The following is a 24,427-nucleotide window of genomic DNA, read 5'->3' on the forward strand; positions in this document are numbered from 1 at the left end:
TCATCAGTCCCGTAACATCACTCTCCAGCTCTCTCATGGCTTTACAGTAACACGATCATCATCACCCTCTATTCATCTTATACCAAATCACATGTCATCTTCAGACTCTTTCGTCTCAATGACTTCGCTCGCTGCTTCGTTATGTAATTTACATAGATAAATCCGCATTTTGTAATTTCCACAGTAGACAAACAATAATGATACGATAAAAAAAAAAAGGAAATGATACTTAAGTGAAGAATCTTTGGAAGTTGAAACTATATAAAAAAAATCATAAAGGATAAGAAGATCATATAAATAATACAGTATTTCAAGAAAGAAAAAGTAATTTTATATTAAAGATATTTCAACAAATCTTCTTAGAAAACTAATTAATTGTTACGATAAGCATGAAGAGTCGTAGCAGTCTTGACTACTAAAACACAGACCATCTCTGCATTCACACACTGAAGAGATGTACTTGCATGTTCTTATGTAAGATAAATAGGAAGAAAATCTGTAAAGAGATCCAGACGTGTGTACAAAGGAATCAAATCGAAAAAAAAAAACAAAATGGAAAAGAAGAAGAAGGTAGTGCCAAAAAGACTCCAAGGTAAAGTGGCGATCGTGACGGCATCAACGCAAGGGATAGGCTTCGGTATCGTTGAGCGGCTCGGCCTTGAAGGCGCGTCTGTCGTCGTCTCTTCTCCCAAACAGGTCCTCCTCCTATTCTTGATTTGACTTTCTTGATTAATGTTTTTGGTTTGCTTTGCATTAGTGAATCCAATTTAGAAGCTCTGCTTTGAATAAGCTACTTGTGTGTGTTTTCAATTAAATTGTGCAGAAAAACGTGGATGAGGCAGTAGAGAAGCTTAAAGCTCAAGAGATTGATGCATTTGGAATCGTTTGTCATGTCTCTAATGCTCAACATCGCCAGATTCTTGTCCAAAAGACAATTCAAGTAAGCTGTCAAAACATTACCCTTTTTTTATTTAATCTTTCATTGTTGTTTTATTCTTAATCAGCTTTCCTTTGGCTTGAGTTTCAGAGATATGGGAAGATAGATATTGTTGTCTGTAATGCCGCTGTTAATCCATCTACTGACCCAATCTTATCCACCCAAGAATCTGCTCTTGACAAGCTTTGGGAAGTCAATGTCAAGTCATCTATCCTTCTCCTCCAGGTAACCACTAATCATTTTGCTTTTAGATGGTTCATTGTAAAAAAAAAAACTTTTTGTTTTTGTCTGTGGTTTTGGTCAAGCTTTGAACAAGACAAGAGATTTTCTTATTTCCTCGAGACAATAATAACTCTGGTGTCTCCTGTGCTCAAAGTAACTTTGACATTTCAATGGTTATTTCTTATCAAAACCAGGATATAGCTCCTCACTTAGAGAAGGGTTCTTCTGTAATCTTCATAACCTCCATTGCTGCCTTTCAACCGCAAGTACCAACGGCAATGTATGGAGTTACCAAAACAGCTCTTCTCGGACTAACCAAGGTGCCAGTCATGATTCTCTAAACCATAGACCCCTAAAATATATATATATAATCTTTTTTTTCAAATGATTATGGCGGTTCAACATGTCCCACTCTTCTTTTCAAGGCACTAGCTGCTGAGATGGGACCGGACACAAGAGTGAACGCTGTAGCGCCTGGTGTTGTGCCAACACACTTTGCCTCTTTCATCACCCGGAACTCTGAAGTGGTTTGTTTGTTAAATAAACTGGCTTGCTGTGTTTGGGATCAAACAATGTTACAGTTTTTCATTTCTCATCCATGATTTTGATGTGTTTTTCATTTCACAGAGAAGAGCCAGTGAGGAGAAAACACTGCTCAACAGGCTGGGAACAACGGATGACATGGCCGCTGCAACAGCTTTCTTGGCCTCTGATGATGCTGATTACATCACCGGAGAAACTTTAGTGGTCGCCGGAGGAATGCCCTCCAGGCTCTGAATCAAAATCCCCCACTAGTAATAATTCATATATCAATAAAACTTGTTGAGGGACAAGAAAACCTCACATTTGTTACTCTTGTGTGATCATGTGGAATGCTTTAATTTCTCATTATGAATAGTAGTAAATGGAACATATTTTTATCTACCAAAGATTACTTTCATGACAATCTACTGGATACAAGAACATACTTTCTTTGATAGCAATACATTCAAGAATCAATATACTACTTGATACCAATATTTTTATGACCAAGCCCATCTTCCCCTATGCTAAAAAAGTTTTTAATTGTATTCTTCCCGTCACTGCAGTTTCTCGTGGGTTTCTGAGTCTTTCTAGACTGTTTCATATGCAGAACCAATCGATCAAACAACGGATGCAGAGTTTTCCTCCTTCGTAAAAGCTTATCTTTGAACTTTTTTTAGAAGCTTTTGAGGGTTTGTCCAACTACTTCAGTTGTATATTTTTCTTTTAGTTTAAATGGGTCTTAAGAAGATTGTGTAAGCTAGATTGAACATAAGGAAATTTGATCAATTATCAACACAATCTAAATGAAAATTTTACAGCAACAACCACCACACGTGTGGTTGATGGCATTGTCAAACAAGAATGGGCCTAGAGTGACAGAGAAGATAAAGATCTCGAGGAAGCAAATAGAGAAATAAAATGAGTGATAACGTAAGACAAAACTTAGAGAAAAGAATAAAACATGCATGCAAAAAAAGTTGAAACTCAAACTACTTGAAGAAGAGAAATATAAAGTATCAACTCTCAAGTAATGATATAGGAAAGCCTTATGAACACACTTACATAAACTCCACATTCTCTGCATAGTCTATGAATGTATCTATATATTTTTTCACCCTAGGTTCTTCAACTTCAAATCCCTCAATTTTGACTCTTGTAAAAGTCTTTCTCTCCATATTGTAGAAGACAACGCGGCACCAGCTGATTGGGAGGTGCGAGTACGACGCGAATACAATTTCACCTGTACCAGTCATTCCAACAATCTTGGTATTCTCGACCATCTTTTCCTCGTAAGGAGACAATTCCAAGACATGCTTGAACCATTTATGATTCCTAGCATCTTCTAGAACCCACCACACAAATCTATTCTCATATCTATTCTCATATCTATTATACCTGTTACGATGTATACCTACTTTACCTTTGTAGTTGAAAAGTTCAAAACGCCTATCTAGTTCCATGACTTCATCTGTGTTTATAAAGCGGAACTTCTCAGACCTAACGTCGAAGCATACCATAACAGTAGATTTCCCGAACTCAGCTCCGAAATACAAAACACCATTTATACATATAGAACCAAATGACATTCTACGGTTTCTCACAAAAAGGAATTTGAGTTCCACCTTTCTCCATAAAGGCTTTCGAGACTCTAGCGTCAAAACCAGATGAGTAGTTAGTCTTTCATCAAATGATGAAGAGGTCATACACAACACTTTGGACTGTTTTCCGACCGGATCATATCCTAAGCAAAACATTTTTGAAAACTCCTTGGGGTTGGGTAAGTCTTTTTCTTCTAGAAGAACTTTGGGCAAGGTTAGGAACTCTCCAGTGGCAGGGTTACAAATCACCGGCTCGTCCATGAGTAATGCCAATCCACAGAGTGGTTTAAATGTATTAGCAAGAAGACGTTTTGGAAATGAACACGTTTGGTATGGGGTGGCTACAAGAGAAGAGTTATCATCTGGATTATGAGGCTGAGGTACAGAGTAGAAGAACAACTTGCCATTAAAGTTTATGGTGAAAAGGAGACGTGGACGAGTCAAAGACTTGGTCCAAAATAACTCGGTGAAATCAGAACGGCGAAGTACGGATGCCCAGTGTTTCGAAACACAACGAAACCTTGCTACAGACTTTCCCGTGACAAGAGAGAATATAATGATGAGTAGATCGTCTGGGATTTGTGGGACTGAGTATTCTCTTACCGATTTCGAACATTGTGTGACAAATCTAGCTAATGTTAGATTCTCGGAGAACTGCTGTTCCATATTTTTCATCGTAGATGGATTATACAAACCCCTTCATATATATAGGCATAAGACGAACGAAACCCTAGAGGCTTTAGCTTTCTTCTTTCCTTAATTTCGACTAGTTAACATACGCAAGAGTCAGAACTGGGCTGTATTAGGGCCCAAAACATACTCGGTGACTTTATTTGCAACGATCTTAAATGGGGGGATATTAATCTTTCTCAAAACCTCATGAGCTGAGTTAAACCTCAGATACTAGAACTATCGTCTCTTCTTTATGAACTAACTAAAAGTAAAACCAAGATTATGGATTCACTTCAGCCGAGCTGTATGAGATCAGTTCTCTTACTCCTCATTGTCTGGTTCTACTTCTTGATTCAATAAAAGTGATTCGTCTAGTTTAGTACCACTGCCTTAAAATCCAAAAAAAAAAAGCATACTGCCTCTGCAAAGGTTTTATTGAAGGCAGATATCATATATTTCTGCGATGTGAGGTCAGTGATAAACTCTGGTTGGACTGCTTTCACAACTTGGGTGGGATATAAACTTCTAACACAGGCCACTCCATGTTTTATTTTTGTATTTTTTTGCCATGGAGCTTATCCTGTCCTGATTAGACCTTTGTAAAACACAACCTGCTCATTCTAGTAGTGAAACTCAATTTCTTAGTAAAAATAAATAAAAATCTTCAAGGCATAACAACTAATGATACATGCCAAATAGTTAGGTTATTCACTCAGAAGTTCAAAAACCTAATGTAAAACCTGTCATCCGTCAAACTCACACCGAGGGAAGTTGAGTGCCGAGCTTTCTCATACTCACACCGAGGGAAGTTGAGTACCGGATGAGAAGTAAACCACATCACCTGTACCCGTCATTCCAACAAACTCGGTACACTTGACCAGCTCCTTATCCAAAGGTGAGAATACGTAGATATGCTTGGACCATTTATGATATTCAGCATCTTCTAGAACCCACAATACAAGTCTATCCCGACATGAATTCTCCTTATATTGTATTTACCTTTGTAGTTGAACAAAGTCAAAGAATGCCAACAATAAAGACCTACTACTGGCATGTCATAAACTGTCTTGATACGATTGCCATATATATTATTCAGTCATGCGAAGGAGGTAGATGGGCTTTGATGAATTACATGTTCAGATTAGATACAAAAGGTAGAAGCATTAAGAGAATATCGTATATCTTGTAATAAGCATTAAGGGAACAAAGTGACTTATAATCTGATAAAATTGCTATAAGGATGGTCAAAAACATGGGTAAGAAATAGAATATGCAATGGAGTCTAGCGGTTAGAATTGTCTTCAATGCTTTTTTTTTTCCTTTCTTAGTTATAGACACTTAGTTTCAAATAGAATATGCAATGGAGTCTAGTTTTGGGGCACTCGATCAGCTAAGGACCTACTGTGTATAGATTCATGGATCAAATTACGGATGCAGAGTTGCACACAAGTGAATATTGTACCTACATATATAATCTCTGAAGACAAGAAGAAAAGTGATTTACTTAAGCTAATCATTTGTTTCTGGTCTGATTTTGAGTCTGGACTCTTCTTCTACTTCGTTTTGGTTTTCTTTTGGTTATCAAATCCGTTAGCTTGTTGATGAATCCATTATTTGTGATTGGATTGAAATTTAGCCTAGCGTGACATCGAAGGAACTAAGAAGTCAAAAAAACTTTAGAGCAAAGATTAGATATATTATAAAGAATCCAAACAGTAAAATGAATATCATTAAAAGAGCTGAAACCCAAAAGTTTAATATATATATGAAAGCCTTGAACGCACTTACATAAACTTTATATTCTCAACATAGTCTAGAAAGGTGTGAGGAGTTGTAAATTGTTGCTTAAACTCTTCTAGTCCCTGAAAGTAGACCCTTTTAAAAGTTCCCGACTGCAAATTGTAGAAGGAAAGGTAGAAAAGGTCTGATGGTTCGTGCAATTGTGACAATCCTGAAAAAACAACTTCACCTGTACTAGTCATTCCAATAAACCTGTTATATTGGACTAGGTCCGACCCCAAAGGAGACAATACATACCTATGCTTGGACCATTTATGATTTCCAGCATCTTGTAGAACCCACAACACAAGTTCATTTTCACAAAACATATTATCTAAATCCTGACGTATACCTAATTTACCTTTGTAGTTGAACAATGTCAACGAACCTGCTAAACAAGGATACTGTATTCTCATGTCTTCATTTGTGTTAATAAAGCTGAACTTTTCAGACCCAACGTCGAAGCAAACTATCATAGAAGATCGTCCAACGGCAGCTCCGAAATACAAAACACCGTCTATGCATACGTCACCACTCATTGTAAAGTTATCCTCAAAATAGAACTTGTGTTCGACCGTTCTCCATACACGTTTTCCAGACTCCAATGTCAAAACCTGATGAGTCTTGGGTCTTTCATCACGTGACAAGGTGACACACAACACTTTGAACTGTTTCCCGATCGGATCATACCCTAAATACGTTTCAGTTTGGGCAATCTCTCTGGGGTTACTCTTAACTTTCACTTTGGGTAAGGTTAAGAACTCTCCCGTGGCAGGATTACAAATCACTCGCACCTTTCTTTTCCATCCCTGAAGCAATACCAATCCACAGACCGTGCTACATATATCACTTGGAAGATATTCTGGAAAAGAAGACGTATGATAAGGGGTAGGAACCAGACAAGAGTTATGGTCTGGATTGTGAGGCTGAGGTGAAGAGTAGAACAACAACTTGCCATTAGTAGCTTTTACAGTGAAAAGGAGCCGTGGACGAGTCAAAGACTTGGTCAAAAACAGCTCAGTGAAATCATGACGGCGAAGGATGGATGCCAAGAGTTTCGATACGCAGCGAAACCTAGCTATAGACTTTAAGGGCAGTCGAGAGAATATACTAATAAGCAGATCATCTACGGATGGCGGGTCTGAGTGATTTCTTACCGAGTTCGAAGACTGCGTTTCATGTCTGGACGTGGTTGATAACTGCTGCTCCAAACGTTTCATGGCTGATGGATTGTACAAACACTGGAATAGCTTGAATTTCAGATCGCTTATAACTAACGAAACCCTAGGGCTTCAGCTTTCTTCTTTCCTCAATTTCCTCAACCGTAGGACTAATTAACTTTATATACAAGAGCGTACATGGGCTCTTCTAGGCCCACAATTTAGTCGGTGACTTTATTTGCAACGATCATAAATGGGCCATTAGAGTTTTTCTCAAAGAATTACAAAAAAGTCGAGCAGCTAGAATCAAAAACTACCGTCTCTTCTTTATGGACTAGCTTAAGTAAAACCAATGTTCTAGATTTACGTCAGCCGAGTTTATAGAGTCTTACTTATCATTAGTTGTGACTTACTAGTTTTAAACTAGAATTTGTAGCTTGAGATTCAGCTGTATGTCTACGAAAAAAAAATAAAGTTAAAGATAGCTGACCTATATTATGTATCAATATTCTCGGATGTACAAGTACTACATTCACACGGAGGACGCTGCTGCCAAGAGGATCGCGAAATGGTACGTTGCTACGATTCTGGTTGGGAGCGTTTGCTGGTTCTGTGACCGTGTTTTCTGCGAGAGGGTATCTCGGTGGCCGGTGAATCCTCAGGGTACATGCTCTGTGGCATTGTTTTATGGGGTTGAACTCTTACTGCGCGAACACGTTCTTGATGTTCTGTCGAGCTCAGCAGCGTGGGTGGAGTCCGAAGGTGAAGTACTTTCTTGGAGTTCTTCCTTATGTCAAGATCGAGAAGCCGAAAACGCAATGAGAGGAAGAGCGCAGAAGAAGCAGATCATATATATAGCTTTTTTTTGTTCATCGTTTTGTCAGAAAATTTCGTTTTATTTTTTTGGGAAGTGAAAAACTCTCATAGATACAGGATCTAGATTTTTGTCTCAGACGATGCATGATGATCTTAAGGAGAATTGACTTTTAAGTTGCTAAAACCCTCGTCTTCTATTTCTTGTATCAGTCAATTTCACACCACATTCTTTTTCTTATTCTTCCTCAACTATCAATGTGTACCATAAATTTATATTTTTCATGGCAGTTATTAGAACATCCTCAAAAGTTCAAAACAGAAGTATTTTAGCAAAAAAAAAAAAAAAAAAAAGGTTCAAAACAGAACTAAAAATTCGTGGAGGTTGTCAAAACGACGAGAATACCCTTTACCTATAAGACTTAAATACCAAGACTCAAAAGGGTAACATAGACATTAAACGAAATACATATTAAAAGTTTAAAACAAACAATGAAGGGCATATTCGTCATTCACCGAGTTATAAAGAGAGAGACGGAGAGATAAAACAGAGACAACGAAGAAGAGAGAGAAAGAGACAAGGGCAAGAGAGAGAGAGAGGATAAGACAGAAATATTTTTCTTTTTTCTGTTGGTGTGGGTAAATGATAAAGGCTGTGGAATTGTAAACTCGTCAAATGGTGTCTGACCAAGATCTAGCGAGAGGAGTCGAGACTTTGCTCCGACAATCCGACCCCACCTCCCTCACATCCTTAACCAGTGTTGTTCACCAGCTCGAGGCTAAGCTAGGGTTAGACCTCTCCGATAAAACCAATTTCATCAGAGACCATATCAATCTCCTCCTCCATTCTCCTCACCCACCAGCCTCTGCTTCCTCATCAACCCCACAACCTCCTCCGCCTCGGTATCTACAGCAGCTGCATTCCGGCGTCAATGTTCCGGCGAAAGGGCACTTCTCACTTCACCCTCCGTCTCAACAATACCCTCCTCAACATTTCGCTCTCCACCCTTCTCCTCCTTACCACTCTTATGACCTCAATTTCCAGCAGCCGTATCCTCCTTACATGCCGCCGCAGCACCATCAGCGACAAGGACCCTCTGTTAGTCAATCCCCTAAAGCAAGGTTCGATTTTTACGGTTCGGTTTCGTTAATTCGAGGCTTAATCTTTCCCATTGCAGTAATTGGGGGTTTCCTTTTTAGGAAAGTTTAAATCTTTATGACTTGGGTTTGTCTCTATTGCAGTGCACCAGCTGGAACTAAGAGAAAGGGTGGTCCTGGAGGACTTAACAAAGTCTGTAGAGTTTCTCCAGAGCTTCAAGTCGTTGTTGGCGAACCTGCCCTTCCCAGAACTGAGGTTATTATGCTCCCTCCGTTCACGGTTATGCCAATGTGTATTTAAGCTCCCAATTGGGTTGTTGTTAAAGTGTTGAATGGCTTTTGGTTGTCAGATTGTGAGGCAGCTGTGGGCTTACATAAGGAAGAACAACCTCCAAGACCCGAGTAACAAGCGGAAGATCATCTGTGATGATGCCTTGCGTCTTGTTTTCGAGACTGATTGTACTGACATGTTTAAGATGAATAAGTTGCTTTCTAAGCATATTCTCCCCCTTGATCCATCAAGTAATGGGTTTTTCCTCAACTTCAAATGTCCTTGGTTTGTTCAATGTTACTGACTGCTTTTTTGGCAGAGGACTCTGGTCAAGCGAAACGGGCAAAAGCTGAGGTGGAGACTAAGGCTGAGACCGAGACTGAGACCAAAGAGCCTGTTAGTTCAACCTCTTCAACTGTTTCATTATCTGAGCCACTTGCTAAGTTCTTTGGCACTGGTGAGACGGAGATGACGGAGGAAGAGATTATTCGCCGTGTGTGGGAGTATATTAAACTCAACCATTTAGAGGTTAGTGTTGATATTCTCTGGCTGCTCCTTCATTTTGAATGGTCATACAAAAGAAACTAAGCACCGTTTTTCGGTATGTTTTAACAGGACCCTGCAAATCCAATGGCTATTCAGTGTGATGAGAAGCTCCGTGAGCTTCTTGGATGTGAGAGCATTTCAGCTGTGGGGATAAATGAGATGCTGAGGCGCCATATATCTTGATATCTTCTGGTTCTGACTTAAATTAACTAGGAATTGCTAGTGTAAGTGAAGCTTGATCTCTCAGATTGTGATATTTATATTTCGGCATTGCCAGCTATTGATTTCTGTATTACAATCCTCTTGCAGGTGGACCTACTTAATGACTTGTGGGGGTGTAGAACCCTGATAGGGAAGAACAGAACATTCTCACTTTTAACTTCCTTTAATGCTATATTCATCTTCCTTGTTGTTTTAGTTGGTTGTGTATCAAAATGGTTAGGTTGATACAGTATTCAGAAAGTATGTATGATGATGTTTCTTGTAAGATGTTCTGTATTTATAGCCATTTTACCAATGAATGTTTAAGGAAGAAAAAAGATTACAAAACTTGTGTTAATTGTTGTTTCTAGTTTTCTGCAAACTTGTTTAGTTTTCGCAATTAGTTGTAGTAAAAAAAAATGTTAATTTGAAACAGCTAAAACTTTCAACAATGTAAGTGACAATGAAAGGAATAATAACCTGCAACCGATTGGTTAATCACATATCTCAGCTATTTGTAAACAAACATGTGCCTAATCGAAATGAATCCAACATTAGACCGGAAGCCTTCAAGCAAACCAGCAATTAATTCAGTCGGTTTAGTCAGCTTGGTAAGGAAAATCGACTTGTGGCGGTTTGGTACGGTTCGTGAGGTTTTCCAAGGACGGATTGGTTTAAAACGCAGTTCGGTTTAGTTCGGTTATCAGATCCAATTTGGTTAAATCAGTTACATCGTTCGAATCTACACGATTCTCCGATCGCATCTTCTTCACCAGATCGAAGCTCAAGCGAAGCGAGAAAACTCTGAGAATCATTCATCAATGGCGGAAGATCTGGTTCTGGACACGGCGATCAGAGACTGGGTCCTGATCCCTCTCTCCGTCGTGATGGTTCTAATCGGCGTTCTCCGCTACTTCGTCTCCAAGCTAATGCGTTCGTCTCCATCTCCCGACGCGAAGATCGTCAAAGAAGGGTGAGTCATCAAATCCCCTATCTAAAAACAGATCTGGTTATCAGAATCAGCTGATTGAGTTTTGGGTCTATCCAGGCAAGTTGTAATTAGGGCTCGGAATCTGAAGGCCGGCGCCAATTTCATCCCGCCCAAGTCCTTCCGAGCTCGGAGATTCTACTTCAGCAACGAGGTATGTTACTCTTTACTAGTTACTAAGAGAGTTGTTGATTGCCAGCTTGGACAATGGAAGCTTTAAGCTTTTATATTCATTTTATTTTGTCTCCTTGTTATGCTTGAGACAAGGTTGGGTTTTGGTTGCTGCAGGAAAATGGATTGCTACATGTGCCCAAGGACCAAGCTCAAAACCCACAAGCTCAAATGTTTTCTGATCCTAACATGGCCATGGATATGATGAAGAAAAATCTCTCTATGATTATACCGCAGGTATAGTAAAGTTTTTGATTTTATCAATCTTGCTGTTATCGGTATATTAGGAAACTGATGAACTCTACCGTATGCCAGACGCTAACTTTCGCATGGGTCAACTTCTTCTTCTCTGGCTTTGTTGCAGGTTTGTTTCCCTTTGTAGTTATTGTGTTATTGTCTTAGGTTTTGTAGTATCTGAAACTTCCTAATCTTATCTTGCAGCCAAAATACCGTTTCCACTGACTCAGAGGTTCAGGTCTATGCTACAGAACGGGATAGACTTGAGCACTGTTGATGTTAGCTACGTGAGTAGCCGTTCATGGTACGTGTCTAGTTACAAAGAGGATGGCATATGTCAGCTTATACGGGCTCTGTTAATATTCTCTTGTTTCATGAGCTGTTGTTCTTCCATGTCCTAGGTACTTCTTGAACTTGTTCGGGTTAAGAGGCTTATTTAGTCTCATTCTTGGAGATGAAAATGGTTAGTGTTCACGTACACTACTTTTTGACACCATTTCTCCTCCCAAAACTCTTTACTCATTGCAAGTTATCTCTTTCTTATGCAGCTATTGATGATACACAACGAATGATGCAAATGGGTGGATTTGGTTTTGATGCAACAAAGGTATATCTATCACCCTCTAGACTTTCTTGAATCATCGAACATTGTTTCATTCTTGCATTGGTCCAAGTCCTGATTATTGTATTTGCAAAATTGGCTACAGAGCTTGGGCGCGGAGAAGGATGGTCTCGACATTATTCAACATGAATGGGCTTTACCCGGATTCGAGCACCGCGCAGAGTCCGTTTTAAGAAAACTCGTGCAGTAGAGACGACACTTGTACCCTGATTTTGTAATGATTTGGTTTAAATCTGTAGTATTATTGCAAGCATTACTTTGTTTCAGCTGATCTGGTTGGTTATGTCTGGTGCTTGCGATCTGATGCATATTATCGATTAAAACTTCTGAGAGTTTGTTAGTCCAATAAGATATGCTCTGCTCCCATTTTAAATGGATCACTAGAAGATTGTGTAAGTTAGCTTGAACATATGGAGGAATTTTGATCTAGTATCAAATAGTATTCGGCAACAACAACTACTCGTCCCATGTTTTGATGCCACTGCTAAAACGTGTACTCCGACTCCGACCAAACAATAACGAGCCTAACGTGTGAGAGAAGATAAAGATCTAGAGAAGAGAGGGATGGAGAAGATTAAGAAAAAAAACATAACAGTATGTGTTCAATGCTCAATTTGTAGCAAAACAAAACTATTATAAAGTTAAAATACAAACAAGCCTAAAAGGAACAAAATGTCACAAGAGTTGAAATCCAAAATATAATCTCAAGTAAATAATACATGGAAAGCCTTTTGAATACAGTTACAAAAACTTCATATTCTCCACATAGTCTACAAAGGTGTTGATAAATGTAGATGCTCAAGCTCTTCCAGTCCCTGAATATTGACTCCTTTAACAGTGTTCTTCTCAATATTGTAGAACCAAACGGAAGAGTTCCATGAGTAGACAATTTCACCTGTACTAGTCATTCCAACAAACAAACTACGCGAAACTATGTGGTACCCGAAAGGAGACAATACATAGCTATGCTTGGACCATTTATGATTTCCAGCATCTTCTAGTACCCACAACACAAGGTTTTGTTCAACCCGACGATGTAAACCTACTTTATCTTTGTAGTTGAACAAAGTTGAAGGACTAGTATCATAATCAATTAGGCTTTGGTAACATGTTTTCATCTTTGTTAATAAAACCAAACTTCTCTGACCTAACATCAAACCAAACTATCACAAAAGACCCTTCCAACGTACCCTCGAAATACAAAACACCATTTATGCATGGCGGACTTTATAAACCCCAGATGGAATCGCTGAGCTTAAGACGAACCAAAACCTATACTTCCGCTTAACCCTATGATTCTGTATGACTTTATATGCAAGAAACCTAAACAACTTTAGGCCCAAGACATACTAGATGACAAGTGCGATCCTTTATCCAAATTCATCGAATCTTTTATCAATAAAAATTTAGTTTAATGTTTCATAATTTCTAAAAAAACTTGTGCTGTATTTTATATCCGCTAGATTTTAATAATAATAAATTTATTAGTTTATAATAACTTTTAAACTCAAATATGATTGAATCTATATGTATAATTTTCTTATTTAAAATATGATTTCTTGTTTTATTCTTTATGTTTATTTATAATTATAACCTCTTCTTAGCTTTTTCTTTATATGTAACTATAATTATATTAATTATGTCTATAAATATATTTATATTTTTATGAAAATACTATTTTTAGTAATATTTATTAGATACACTGTTATACATATTTTATCATACCTTTTACATATATTTTATTTGAATAACATGAATAATTAACATATATACATAATTTTTAACTTTGATTTGTACTCAAAAAAGTTGTATAATTAATGTGTGATTGTTATATGAGTACTACATTAGCATATCCCTAAAAAAGTTTTTGTCAAAAATATAACACACAAATGTTTAAATGATAAAAATAAATTTAAATAAAAAGGTAAAAATACTTATACTTTTATAGTTAACTAATCACAGATTTATGATTTAGATTTGAGTGGTTTTTTTTGGGAGGGGGATGGGCGCTGAGAAGGATGGTCTCGACATTATGCAACATGAATGGGCATTAATAAACTCATGCATTAATAGAGACGACATTTGTACAATTGTACCCTGATTTTGATTTTGTTACAAGCTAAAGTCTCAAGTATACGGCAAGCCTTTTGGTTACATAAACTTCATATTCTCCACATAGTCTACAAAAGTCTTCAAGCCCTTCTAGTCCCTGAATATTGACTCTTTTAAAAGTTTTCCTCTCTATATTGTAGAAGAAAACGCAAGTGCCCAACGAGTAGACAACTTCACCAGTACGAGTCATTCCAACAAACTTGGTAAACTCGAGTATCTTCTCCTCCAAAGGAGACAATACATAGCTATGCTTGGACCATTTATGATTTCCAGCATCTTCTACAACCCACAACACAAGGTTTTGTCCAACCCGACGAACTAGACGAAAGATAAGGCTTTGGTAACATGTTTTCATCTTTGTAAATAAAGATTACCTTTTCTGACCTAACATCAAAGCTAACTATTACAAAAGACCCTTTGAACCACCTCTTGAAATACAAAACACCATTTATGCATATATCACCATCTAGTCTACTATTCTCCCTAAGGTTGAAGTTGGGTATCGATCCTTCTCCAAAAACGTTTCCCATACTCCAATGTCAAAATCCAATTAGTATTGGGTCTAGAGTAGTTCATACTCAAATACAACACTTTGAACTGTTTGCCGATAGGATCATAGCCTAAGTATATTTCCTTAGCATAATCTTCTTCTTTTCTAAGAATTTTAGGAAAGGTTAGGACTTTTCCTTTGGCAAGGTTACAAATCAGCGGCCATTGTCTACTACCACATCCCTGAAGCAAGACCAATCCACATACTGGTTTAGACATATAAGTTGAACGATACTTGGGAACGATCGTACAACGGTAAGGGGTGGCTACAAGAGAAGAGTTCTCGCATGGATTATGAGGCTGAGGTGAAGAGTAGAAGAACAACTTGTGCTTATCTTTTATTGTGAAAAGTAGACGTGGACGAGTCAAAGAAGTAGTCAAAAACAACTCAGTGAAATCATGACTACGCGAAGTATGGATGCCAAGAATTTCGATACGCAAAGGAACCTATCAATAGACTTTAAGGGGACTCGAGAGAATATGTCGATAAGTAGATCAACTGGGATTGGGTCTGAGAGTTCTCTTACCGAGTTTGACGTTTGTGTTTCATGTCTGGGTATGCCTAATGTTATACACTTCAAGAACTGCTCCAAACTTTCCATGGCAGATTTTATAAACCCTAGATGGGATCGCTTCAAAGCTTTAAGATGAAACAAACCCTAAACGTGCCTCTAGACTTCGGCTTCCTTCTTTTCCTCAATTGTGACGTTATATGCAAGAAACACTAAACAAGCTTAGGCCCAAGACATACTAGGTGACAAATATCGTAAATGGGCTCTATGAAGGCTGATACATACTAGATGACATGTTAACGTGTGCCTCCATTTGAATGTTGTGAAGCTGTTCCTTTTTTCTTCAGGGTTTATAATTATTGGAGAGAAATACCGCATCAGAAATATGAAAGGAAAAATCTACTAATTACCAATTGGTTTTAAGTTGGAAGTCCATAAAACTTATCATGGTATTAGAGCGGGCCCAATACCCTGACCCATTAATCCGACCCGGACATTGGCCCGATCATCCCATTTGCTGATGGTACATAGAAGGTTCAGTTCCACCGAGATCGCTAGAAAATAAAGCATGATTTCAGAAGGGGTATGATAGATTCTGCGAGATTAATGGTTATATGCACCATTATCTCAAGAGAGGGTATTGGAGAGAAAATCCCACATTGAATATGAAAGAGACTTGAGTAACATATAAGGGACTTGGACCAATCTACTAATTGCCAATTGGTTTTAAGTCGGAAGCCGAGGAAACATATCAATAATCTGGTCTGATTTTGAGAGGGTAAAGATATAAATAAAAAACACTCTCCATCAAGTATCTTATTTCTTGTGTTATTGTTTTTTTTTTTCTTTTGGATAATTAATATGAATTTAAATCTGTATGTTTATTATTTGCAAAAGGATCAAAACCGTTTGCTTAGTAGTTTGTGTGCTGTTGAAATAAGCTATACTCAGAAGTCAAAATTGCTGTAATATTTAACCAAAAAAAAAAATTGCTGTAATAAGAAATATATTGCTACATGTGCCCAATGACCAAGCTCAAAAACCTGAAGCCCAGAAATATATTGTTCTACAAAATTCATCAAAAATGTAGTTATATTGTAAAATGCCCTTTTAGAAAATCAACATTGTAGTTAAATAGAACTTTGACAAAACCTGAAGCCCAGAAATATATTGTTCTACAAAATTCATCAAAAATGTAGTTATATTGTAAAATGCCCTTTTAGAAAATCAACATTGTAGTTAAATAGAACTTTGACAAAACACTATTATTTATACAGTTAACTCTTGATATATGTTGATCCACATGGCTTGGATACTGAAAGAGGGTTGTGGGACTAAATGCCCCTGCCAACTGCAGTGTCTGTATATACAACAATTGTTCCGATCGGAAAACAAAAAACAAAAAACTTACAGCATTAAGTATTTGACCAGAGAGAACAACTGTTTGTATCCTTGAAAACTTATTTCGATAGAGACGTTCATCATTTTTCTGAAGCAGAATTGGGGTCCGCACTATAATAATGTCTTTATGAACAAGTGGTCATGAACAAGTTGAATATTACGTTTGTCTTTAATCTTAATATAGGATCTTCAGAAAGAAGAGAGCATAAGCATCTGCAGAACTACTTTCCTCAACGGGTTTGTTTACATTGACATAAAGAATTAACTTTCAACGCCCAATATCTCAAACCACTATGCATTTATTAAAGAATTAACTTTCATTTTACTTTAAAGACTAGGTAATAACCCGCGCTTTGCGCGGAATGTGATTATTAGTTTCGTTATTTTTAATAAAAATACATTAAATCTGTTTAGTCTGGATATTAGTTCGGTTTTAAGTTTTTTTTTTGGTTTTTAATCTATTGATAAAAACCAGAAATTAATATTATTTGTTTATTTTCATGTTATAAATTTTAAATATTCGTCATATCGAACCAATAGTTTCAAAACAGATAATAGTTTAAGAAAAATAAAAGAAAATTATTAAGACAAATCATTTCACTACAATTTGGTCTGTTGTGAAAGAAGCATTAAGAAAAATATTTCAACTTTCAAAAAATTAGATTCTTCAGTTGTGGTAAATACTTAGATACAGAGTGTTCACATCAAGGTGCATATGTATGTGTATGTAAAAAATATATAAAAATAGTTGAGAAATATATAAAGATATTGTTAATTAATATTAAATGACATTTTTTTCAAAATAATACATGAAAAAAAAATTAAAATTAATTTAAAATAAAAAGACCTTGACATTAGTAATTTTTTCATATAAAGAAAATAAAATTGTATTTGTAAATAGGGGTGGGCACATATCGAATATCTGGGTATTTAGAAGCATTTGTATCGATTTGATCTTTAGCCACCTAGATATTCGGTGACTCGGATATCCGAAATATTTTAGAATTTTGAAGAATATCCGATTTGATCCGTAAATAAAATAAAAAAAAATTAAATAGTTGAAACATTTAGCGATAACATTTTATTACAAAAATAAAACATTATTTAACTTTTTAAATTCTAGTACCTAATATAATAAATTTAATTCATAAAAATATTGTAAAACTGATATCAAGTATAATATATATATATATATATATAACATATATATATAATTATTTACATATATGTATATATATATGCATATAATAGTTCAAATTAGATATTTGTTCCTAAAAATATTGGTATTTGTGATTTGCTTCTTTTTTGGATATTGTATTTTAGTATTTGATTGTTTCGTAGAGTTACGGATATCCAGATTTTTTTGTTCAAATCAAAAAGGATAACGAATCGAATTAAAATTTATGAATATTTTGCTCAACTTTATCTGTAAACAATAAAAATAATATATATAGTTTGGTTTTTGATTCGTTATCTATTTTTATTTGAACCAAAAACTCCAGAGTTTTATTGGAATCATATATGTGAGTTTTATATTAATAAAAAATAAAAAATATATAGTGTGAACATATTTATGAGTATAGTGTGAACGCGTTAGCATATTTATTATCAAATCATTGTGAGGCTGACACGTGTCTATTATAATGTGAATGTATTTATTACAATGCTTCTCTTTTAATATATAAGGGATAAATCCAATTACAAGATGACAAATGGTTTAAAATGTTTTAGATGGGTTTTCTTTTTTGAGGAACTATGTTTAATTAGATGGTTTCTTACGAACCCTCATTTGAAAAGCTGCTGCCCTTTCTTTCCTTTTTACTATTTATTTTTATCATATTATTAAAAATATTTTGATAAGAATTGTACCGTTTGAAATGATCTTAGACATCTATGGAAAGATCAGCACATGCCGAATTAATTGTTTTCTGCAAGGTTTAAAAAAAAAGGTATTATCTATAAGATGAAAAAAGAACCATAGACAAATTTTGGCAATGGGTTCTTCACTACCAGCTAACAGGTAAATAAATATTCTTTCTGCATCCACGCAAAGAAGTCATAGCTTCATATGGAATTAAAATGTATGGTTACAGTTCGTAAGTAACTAAAAATATATTGAGCGACCTGAAATTGAGTTTTCATCTCAGTATTGTTTGTTTAGTATTTAAATATTACACGTAAAGGTAAATAGCTTTTTTGTTGGTCATCGTAATAATTTTTGTATGATATAACACGCTATTCATAACTTTATCAAAAGTAGAAAAATTATATAATTAGTTAGAACTGATGACATTAATTAAGATGGTGATTACATGCGAAACCAACAAAATTATTGTTAAAAGATTTGTATGTACACGTACGTACGTGAATAGATTAGCCGTCACATTATCATAGACAATTTCAGTAGCGTGTATTTTTTATTCTTGCATGCATGTGCAAGATATACAATCAGCATTTACACTTATATTTTTCCCTTCTAGTTTTTTGTTCATATGCTAATATATATGGTATATGCCATGTCTTTTACAAGAAAAATGGTTATGTCAAATATCCAAGATTCACTGTGACCGATTCGGAATGTTATTTGAATTATACCACCACTTGTCAATACAAACCTCAGATAGGGTCAAACAAATTTTAATAAACTAAATTACATCCTTACTATGGTCTCAGGTAATATGTATGTTAAAAAATTCGGAGAAATACTAGATAATCATGATTCTCTGTCGTAGTACACCTTTTTCACCCATTTAGCACTCTACTAAATTCAACGTACCGTAACTAGCGTAAAATGGCCCTTTATAATCTTTATGATGATGGTACAAATAAAAAAATTCAAACAAAGAAGATAATTTTATTATGTGCAGCAACTTTTTATCAATGGTTTGTTCTAGTTGAGATATTTATTTTTTCACAAGAACATAAAAATGATATATTCAAACTTTTATAATAAAATTATTACTTATTTAAAAAACATAGTCACCTATTAATAGAAAAATAATTTATTTGAAACTAAACCCAAATGGATGAATTTTCTTTGTGCACAATCAAACCTAACTCCACTCGCACGATATTTTGTGCATCGTCATTATGTGAAAGAACTCGAACATAACTTACTTGCCACAATAGGGTGTTGAACTCATATTTAAAGCAGCAATCCAGTTGGTGAAAAAAATAACGTCAAACCCTAATTAAAAGAAGATCTCTCTTTCTCTCTCGATCTCGATCTCTATCTCTTCGACAATGCAATCACCTGTGACTAACGAAGACGCTATCGTAGCCGTCGCAGCTGTTGAAGGCACTGTACGCGTTAACATTTCATTGGTTAAATTAGCGTTTATATTAAGTTCTTTAATTTTTAGTAGCCAGTCATGATTAGAAATTATCAAAGAATATATATATTTAACCTCTTACCCAAGATAAACCGTAATATGAACCAATACGGATCCATTGATTTATAGCCAAAACCCTAATTATTCTTCCTCGTCAATTAGTTATTGTGACGTTTGTTGAGTAAAATAGCAACAACCAAGAGATTAAACATGTTTCCTTTTCTTTAATTGCTTATAGAATTTCCCTTAAGTTCTTTATAGTATAACTACTGCTCCTTGAGTTTCCTAACTGAATTTCATATATTTCTTGTTATAACATTATTATATTGGCGCTCACAGAATTTCTTATGTTATATTATTACAGGCGCTTGAAAGTAAGGCAGATGTTACTGTTTCAAAGGATGGCAGTGGAAAGTTTACAACCGTGAAGGAGGCAGTGGCCTCTGCTCCGGAGAATAGCAAGACGCGGTATACTATATTAGTGAAGAGAGGCACTTACCTTGAAAACGTTATCATCGGGAAGAATAAAACGAATCTAACAATCCTAGGCGAGGGAAGTAACTTAACAACTATCACCGGTAGTTGGAACCACGTTGATGGTAAAGGAACATACGATTCGGCAACACTTGGTAACTTTCATGTTTTTTTCTAGAATATTATTCTTTTCTTTTATTTCCAAGTTAATATATGATTTTAGGAATACTAATACTCGTTTATACAATTTCAGCCGTTGACGGAGAGGGGTTTATGGCCCAGGACATATGCATCGAGAACACAGCCGGGCCAACTAAGGAGCAGGCTGTGGCTCTCAGAGTCAGTGCCGATAAGGCGGTGATATATCGTTGCCGCATCGACGCCTATCAAGACACGCTCTATGCCCACATTGAGCGACAATTTTACCGCGAGTGTTACATCACTGGAATGGTAGTTTTTATCTGCGGAGAAGCTACAGCTGTGTTCCAGCACTGTCGAATTGAAGCTCGGAAACCACTTAAAGAACAAAGCAACATGATAACTGCTCAACAACGCTATTCCAAGAGCAAGATTTCGTGGTTTTCTATCCAGAAATGCGAGATAAAGGCGACTCCAGATCTAGATCAGGTCAAGGGAACGGTACAGACATTCCTAGGACGTCCGTGGGGTGTATACTCAACGGTAGTAGTTATGCAGTCGCTCATAGATGACGTCATTGACCCCGCGGGTTGGGCTCCGTGGGACAACGACAAGGGACGTCTGTCTACTTTGTTCTATGGAGAATACCAAAACAGCGGCCCAGGAGCTGGTACAGTCAAGAGAATCACGTGGAAAGGATTCAAAGTAATAACAAATCCGGAAGAAGCTGAACAATTCACGGTGGAAAAACTTCTACAAGGACAGTCGTGGATTAGATCTACCGGAGTTCCTTACGATGAAGGATTTTGATTACACTAAGTTTCATATGATTTTCTTAATTAAGTAAATTTGCACTATATTTTTATGGTAACGTTATATCTTTGCATTATTTGTGTTTCCTATCCTAGTGCCGGAGTTCCTTACGATGAAGGACTTTGATTATCTTTGCATTATTTGTGTTTCCTATCCTAATTCTAGTTCTTAAACGAACGAATCTGTAAGTTATTATTAGATGAAATGAGATTGAACAGAAACTCAGCTCTCATGAAGAAGATGATACACGAGAGGATTTGGAAAATGAAATACTGTTTCTGTTAATTGTAAATGAAGAAGATACAAGCGTTTATATACATCATAAGCTATCTGGTTTATACCGGTTCTAACTAACCAAACCACAAACCAACTATACATACTCTAATACTCCATCTCAAGATGTAAGGAACTTGCATCTTGGGCTTGAAAAACTTGTGAACTGGGGAATCTCTGGTGGTCTTGGCAGAGAACAATAAAGGAGATCAAGTATAGACTTGAACCAACCAGAACCTATCACAATAATATGATCAATAGAAGCAAAGGCTAGGTTCAGTCCTTGTATAGATAGTGAAGGAAAACTCTGTTCCCATTGCAGAGCATGAAGAGTCGAGGCTGCTTGACTTCCACTTGAATCAGTCTTCAGAAAGTGCAGAAAACCTGAAGCAGCAGAGAGATGTAAAACAGGAGATGCAAGCATATAATGCTTCAGCTGTTTCAATACAACACCAGTGGAAGATCTCTGCATTTGCAAAGTAATAAGTAGCTTAATGAGCATGTGATAGCGAGAAGCAGCAGACATGAGACCTCCACTCAATAAGAAATAGCTTGTCTCAAACATTATCGCCATCTTTTGTAGCAATCTGTCAAGCTCTTGAAGTTCATGTCTTGTACCCAGAAAGTAAACCACATCAGCACACACCACATCACGCCAAATGTGTGAACCACACAACAAAATCAAACTCTCAGCAACACTGAACAACAACGTCACGTAGAGCGTACTCGAAGTCTTGAAACCAACAACCATCGTGATATACTTCAGCCAGAAATCAGTTGTTGCATAAGCATGTTGATCAAGTGATATCAAACGAAACGAGGAGCTTAAATGTTGAACCAGTGCAGCAGCTTCAATGGCATAGAAGGTGATAAACGAACCATGAGCAAGAGGAGCTATCACTTGCAATCCTCTGTAGATCATCAACACCAGTACATCTACTTCACACGCCAAACGTTTCTCCCCCTGTCTACAAAGATGCTGATGCTTAAACTTATCTTCTGAAACCTTCTGCAGTTTATAAGCAACACACCAATAGACAGTTCCAGAACCTAGATGCCTAGAGACTGAGTGTGTTAACCAAACACTGACCAGTTCAGAGAAGCTACACCAAGAACAATAGGTGAAGTAACTCTCTGGTGGTCTGCATAGAGAACCATTGCTGAACTCACACTTGATCTTTGAGGTTGCTTCACAAAGGAAAGCTGATAGGAATGACTTAGCTAAAGAACAAGTTTGAACCAGTGTTGGAGGATAAGCAGAAGCCATTGAATCAAACGGAGATGCTGATGTCAAAGACGATATGAAATGATGATGAATTGCCTTGAAGAAACAGATCCGATGATCAACAAGCAGAGAATGTAACTCCAAGAGAATCCAGCTTTACAAGAAAGCTGAACAAGAATCACAGACGAACTCTGATCCAAAAGAAAACGCGATCAACTCTGATCGGAATAAGTCACACAAAGGCGAATCAAGCGGAACGAAGCCGCAAATACGATCAACACTGACCGAAAGAAACTCGATCAACTCTGATCGGAATCGCACTAAGGCGATAACAAGCGGAACAAAGCCGCAAAACTCCAACGCAAAATGAACTCCGCCGCACAACGAACTCTGCAACAAACTCTGCCGATGGAAACACGATCAACACTGATCGGAAGAAGATGAATCTGAGATAACCTCTGATCCAGAACAAATTGTCAACGCTGACAGTGACGAGATCAAGCAGAACAAAGCCGCAAACAAACACGATCAACACGATCGGAAAGAGACGAACGCGATCGGAATGAAACGCGCCGAAACGGGATGAGCGATTGAGGTGATGAACAAGATGATGAACAATCCAGCGAAACGAAGCAAGCGGAAGGATGATGATGAAGTGAAATACAGATTCTACAGGATCATCACCAAGAAACAAAAAAAAAACGAAGATGAAGCGAAACTGAATCAAAACAAAAGAAGCTTGAATCCAGATCAATCGAAGCGGAAGAACCAAGATCAGATTGGCTCTGATACCATATTAGATGAAATGAGATTGAACAGAAACTCAGCTCTCATGAAGAAGATGATACACGAGAGGATTTGAAAAATGAAATACTGTTTCTGTTAATCGTAAATGAAGAAGATACAAGCGTTTATATACATCATAAGCTATCCGGTTTATACCGGTTCTAACTAACCAAACTACAAACCAACTATACATACTCTAATAGTTATTAACTGAAATTAATATTTGTTATTAACCAAACCAAAGTCCATACCTTAACTCGAACCAAAAAAACTAACTAACCAAACTACAAACCAACTATACATACTCTAATAGTTATTAACCAAACCAAAGTCCATACCTTAACTCGAACCAAAAAAACTAAAATCTAATCTGAACCATTATACAAAAATATTCAAATGAGACTTAAGAGTTTGAGATTTAAGTGCAATCGGAACCGATGCAAAATTCGAATTAGGATATAAAAATATCCAAAATTAATTAAATTTGTTAATAATATATATATATATATATATATATATTAAGATAACTTAGAAGGTTATAAAGTATTTAATGTTTTTGTAGTTTGTTTAATTTTTATTTATTTATTTTTAGTTAGTTTAGATAGTTAAATAGTTTTTATTTTTAATTAGATTTGTGAAAATTTATATATTTTGAATATTTTTAGTTTAAAAAAAATATATTTTCGGAAATTTTCAGACATTGGTTATAATTTGATCCAAGTTTGGAAGGAACCAAACTGAAGCCTACCCGATAATTAATAAAACCCCAATGCAACTTATGAAAACAATACCAAAAATCTGAAAATTCAAATCAACCAAACTGAATTCGACGGGGACCTAGAACGGCCATGCTTATACAACATTATCTTATTGTAAGTGAATGCCTCTAAAATAATTAAGATTTAGAGCCTAAACAGCTGTTTGATGGACTTAGCCTAGGTCCCTGGTCATTGGTAACAAAATTGTTGTGTC

At 36.4% G+C, this 24,427-nt stretch overlaps 6 protein-coding genes and 1 long non-coding RNA gene across 8 annotated transcripts; 4 read left to right on the forward strand and 3 right to left on the reverse strand.

The window, feature by feature from the left end:
- Positions 1–376: 376 nt before the first annotated feature.
- LOC103834242 (short-chain dehydrogenase/reductase SDRA) lies at positions 377–2,126 on the forward strand. The gene is made up of 6 exons (XM_009110307.3): positions 377–696; positions 824–940; positions 1,028–1,162; positions 1,354–1,479; positions 1,585–1,686; positions 1,787–2,126. Exons 1-6 carry the CDS (start codon positions 553–555, stop codon positions 1,934–1,936), a joined length of 774 nt encoding a protein of 257 aa, XP_009108555.1. The 5' UTR covers positions 377–552; the 3' UTR covers positions 1,937–2,126.
- Positions 2,127–2,633: 507 nt separating this feature from the next.
- LOC103834243 (putative F-box protein At1g53360) lies at positions 2,634–4,348 on the reverse strand. Its single transcript, XM_009110308.3, has one exon. It carries the CDS (start codon positions 3,955–3,957, stop codon positions 2,743–2,745), a length of 1,215 nt encoding a protein of 404 aa, XP_009108556.2. The 5' UTR covers positions 3,958–4,348; the 3' UTR covers positions 2,634–2,742.
- A 230-nt stretch (positions 4,349–4,578) lies between these two features.
- Positions 4,579–8,030, reverse strand: LOC103834244 (putative F-box protein At1g53360). The gene is made up of 2 exons (XM_009110311.3): positions 5,992–8,030; positions 4,579–5,905 (listed from the first exon to the last, which is right to left on the reverse strand). The coding sequence occupies exons 1-2, from the start codon at positions 6,951–6,953 to the stop codon at positions 5,833–5,835; spliced, it is 1,035 nt and encodes a 344-aa protein (XP_009108559.1). The 5' UTR covers positions 6,954–8,030; the 3' UTR covers positions 4,579–5,832.
- Positions 8,031–8,239: 209 nt separating this feature from the next.
- LOC103834246 lies at positions 8,240–10,180 on the forward strand. 2 transcript variants are annotated; one of them, XM_033277043.1, is made up of 7 exons: positions 8,240–8,828; positions 8,949–9,060; positions 9,155–9,326; positions 9,395–9,603; positions 9,691–9,845; positions 9,931–9,935; positions 9,966–10,180. In XM_033277043.1, exons 1-5 carry the CDS (start codon positions 8,383–8,385, stop codon positions 9,802–9,804), a joined length of 1,053 nt encoding a protein of 350 aa, XP_033132934.1. In that variant the 5' UTR covers positions 8,240–8,382; the 3' UTR covers positions 9,805–9,845; positions 9,931–9,935; positions 9,966–10,180. The 2 variants fall into 2 exon arrangements, with proteins under 2 accessions (XP_033132934.1, XP_018509162.2); XM_018653646.2 differs by having other exon boundaries at positions 8,244–8,828; positions 9,931–10,180.
- A 345-nt stretch (positions 10,181–10,525) lies between these two features.
- LOC103834247 (ER membrane protein complex subunit 3) lies at positions 10,526–12,186 on the forward strand. Its single transcript, XM_009110312.3, has 8 exons — positions 10,526–10,795; positions 10,871–10,964; positions 11,099–11,218; positions 11,297–11,345; positions 11,423–11,522; positions 11,620–11,681; positions 11,767–11,825; positions 11,926–12,186. Exons 1-8 carry the CDS (start codon positions 10,644–10,646, stop codon positions 12,028–12,030), a joined length of 741 nt encoding a protein of 246 aa, XP_009108560.1. The 5' UTR covers positions 10,526–10,643; the 3' UTR covers positions 12,031–12,186.
- Positions 12,062–17,577, reverse strand: LOC117127260. Its single transcript, XR_004450183.1, has 2 exons — positions 12,338–17,577; positions 12,062–12,296 (listed from the first exon to the last, which is right to left on the reverse strand). It is a non-coding gene; the product is annotated as an uncharacterized LOC117127260 (long non-coding RNA).
- Positions 17,578–17,938: 361 nt separating this feature from the next.
- On the forward strand, positions 17,939–23,511 carry LOC103834248 (probable pectinesterase 56). Its single transcript, XM_009110314.3, has 3 exons — positions 17,939–19,717; positions 20,111–20,375; positions 20,474–23,511. The coding sequence occupies exons 1-3, from the start codon at positions 19,658–19,660 to the stop codon at positions 21,166–21,168; spliced, it is 1,020 nt and encodes a 339-aa protein (XP_009108562.1). The 5' UTR covers positions 17,939–19,657; the 3' UTR covers positions 21,169–23,511.
- Positions 23,512–24,427: the final 916 nt, after the last annotated feature.

This window comes from Brassica rapa, chromosome A08 (assembly GCF_000309985.2).
Source record: "Brassica rapa cultivar Chiifu-401-42 chromosome A08, CAAS_Brap_v3.01, whole genome shotgun sequence".
In the NCBI taxonomy this organism is placed as follows: domain Eukaryota; kingdom Viridiplantae; phylum Streptophyta; class Magnoliopsida; order Brassicales; family Brassicaceae; genus Brassica; species Brassica rapa.

What these genes read in the sequence shown, in the direction of transcription:
- LOC103834242 (XM_009110307.3), top strand. Translation starts at nt 553, where the DNA reads ATGGAAAAGAAGAAGAAGGTAGTGCCAAAAAGACTCCAAGGTAAAGTG. An exon ending in TCGTCTCTTCTCCCAAACAG is followed by an intron (nt 697 to 823) that starts GTCCTCCTCCTA and finishes TAAATTGTGCAG; the next exon opens with AAAAACGTGGATGAGGCAGT. An exon ending in CATCTATCCTTCTCCTCCAG is followed by an intron (nt 1,163 to 1,353) that starts GTAACCACTAAT and finishes TATCAAAACCAG; the next exon opens with GATATAGCTCCTCACTTAGA.
- LOC103834243 (XM_009110308.3), bottom strand. Translation starts at nt 3,957, where the DNA reads ATGAAAAATATGGAACAGCAGTTCTCCGAGAATCTAACATTAGCTAGA.
- LOC103834244 (XM_009110311.3), bottom strand. Translation starts at nt 6,953, where the DNA reads ATGAAACGTTTGGAGCAGCAGTTATCAACCACGTCCAGACATGAAACG. An exon ending in CATAAATGGTCCAAGCATAG is followed by an intron (nt 5,906 to 5,991) that starts GTATGTATTGTC and finishes TTGTTTTTTCAG; the next exon opens with GATTGTCACAATTGCACGAA.
- LOC103834246 (XM_033277043.1), top strand. Translation starts at nt 8,383, where the DNA reads ATGGTGTCTGACCAAGATCTAGCGAGAGGAGTCGAGACTTTGCTCCGA. An exon ending in AGTCAATCCCCTAAAGCAAG is followed by an intron (nt 8,829 to 8,948) that starts GTTCGATTTTTA and finishes TCTCTATTGCAG; the next exon opens with TGCACCAGCTGGAACTAAGA. An exon ending in CTGCCCTTCCCAGAACTGAG is followed by an intron (nt 9,061 to 9,154) that starts GTTATTATGCTC and finishes TTTGGTTGTCAG; the next exon opens with ATTGTGAGGCAGCTGTGGGC.
- LOC103834247 (XM_009110312.3), top strand. Translation starts at nt 10,644, where the DNA reads ATGGCGGAAGATCTGGTTCTGGACACGGCGATCAGAGACTGGGTCCTG. An exon ending in TCTCTATGATTATACCGCAG is followed by an intron (nt 11,219 to 11,296) that starts GTATAGTAAAGT and finishes ACCGTATGCCAG; the next exon opens with ACGCTAACTTTCGCATGGGT. An exon ending in CTTCTCTGGCTTTGTTGCAG is followed by an intron (nt 11,346 to 11,422) that starts GTTTGTTTCCCT and finishes CTTATCTTGCAG; the next exon opens with CCAAAATACCGTTTCCACTG.
- LOC103834248 (XM_009110314.3), top strand. Translation starts at nt 19,658, where the DNA reads ATGCAATCACCTGTGACTAACGAAGACGCTATCGTAGCCGTCGCAGCT. An exon ending in TCGCAGCTGTTGAAGGCACT is followed by an intron (nt 19,718 to 20,110) that starts GTACGCGTTAAC and finishes ATATTATTACAG; the next exon opens with GCGCTTGAAAGTAAGGCAGA. An exon ending in ATACGATTCGGCAACACTTG is followed by an intron (nt 20,376 to 20,473) that starts GTAACTTTCATG and finishes ATACAATTTCAG; the next exon opens with CCGTTGACGGAGAGGGGTTT.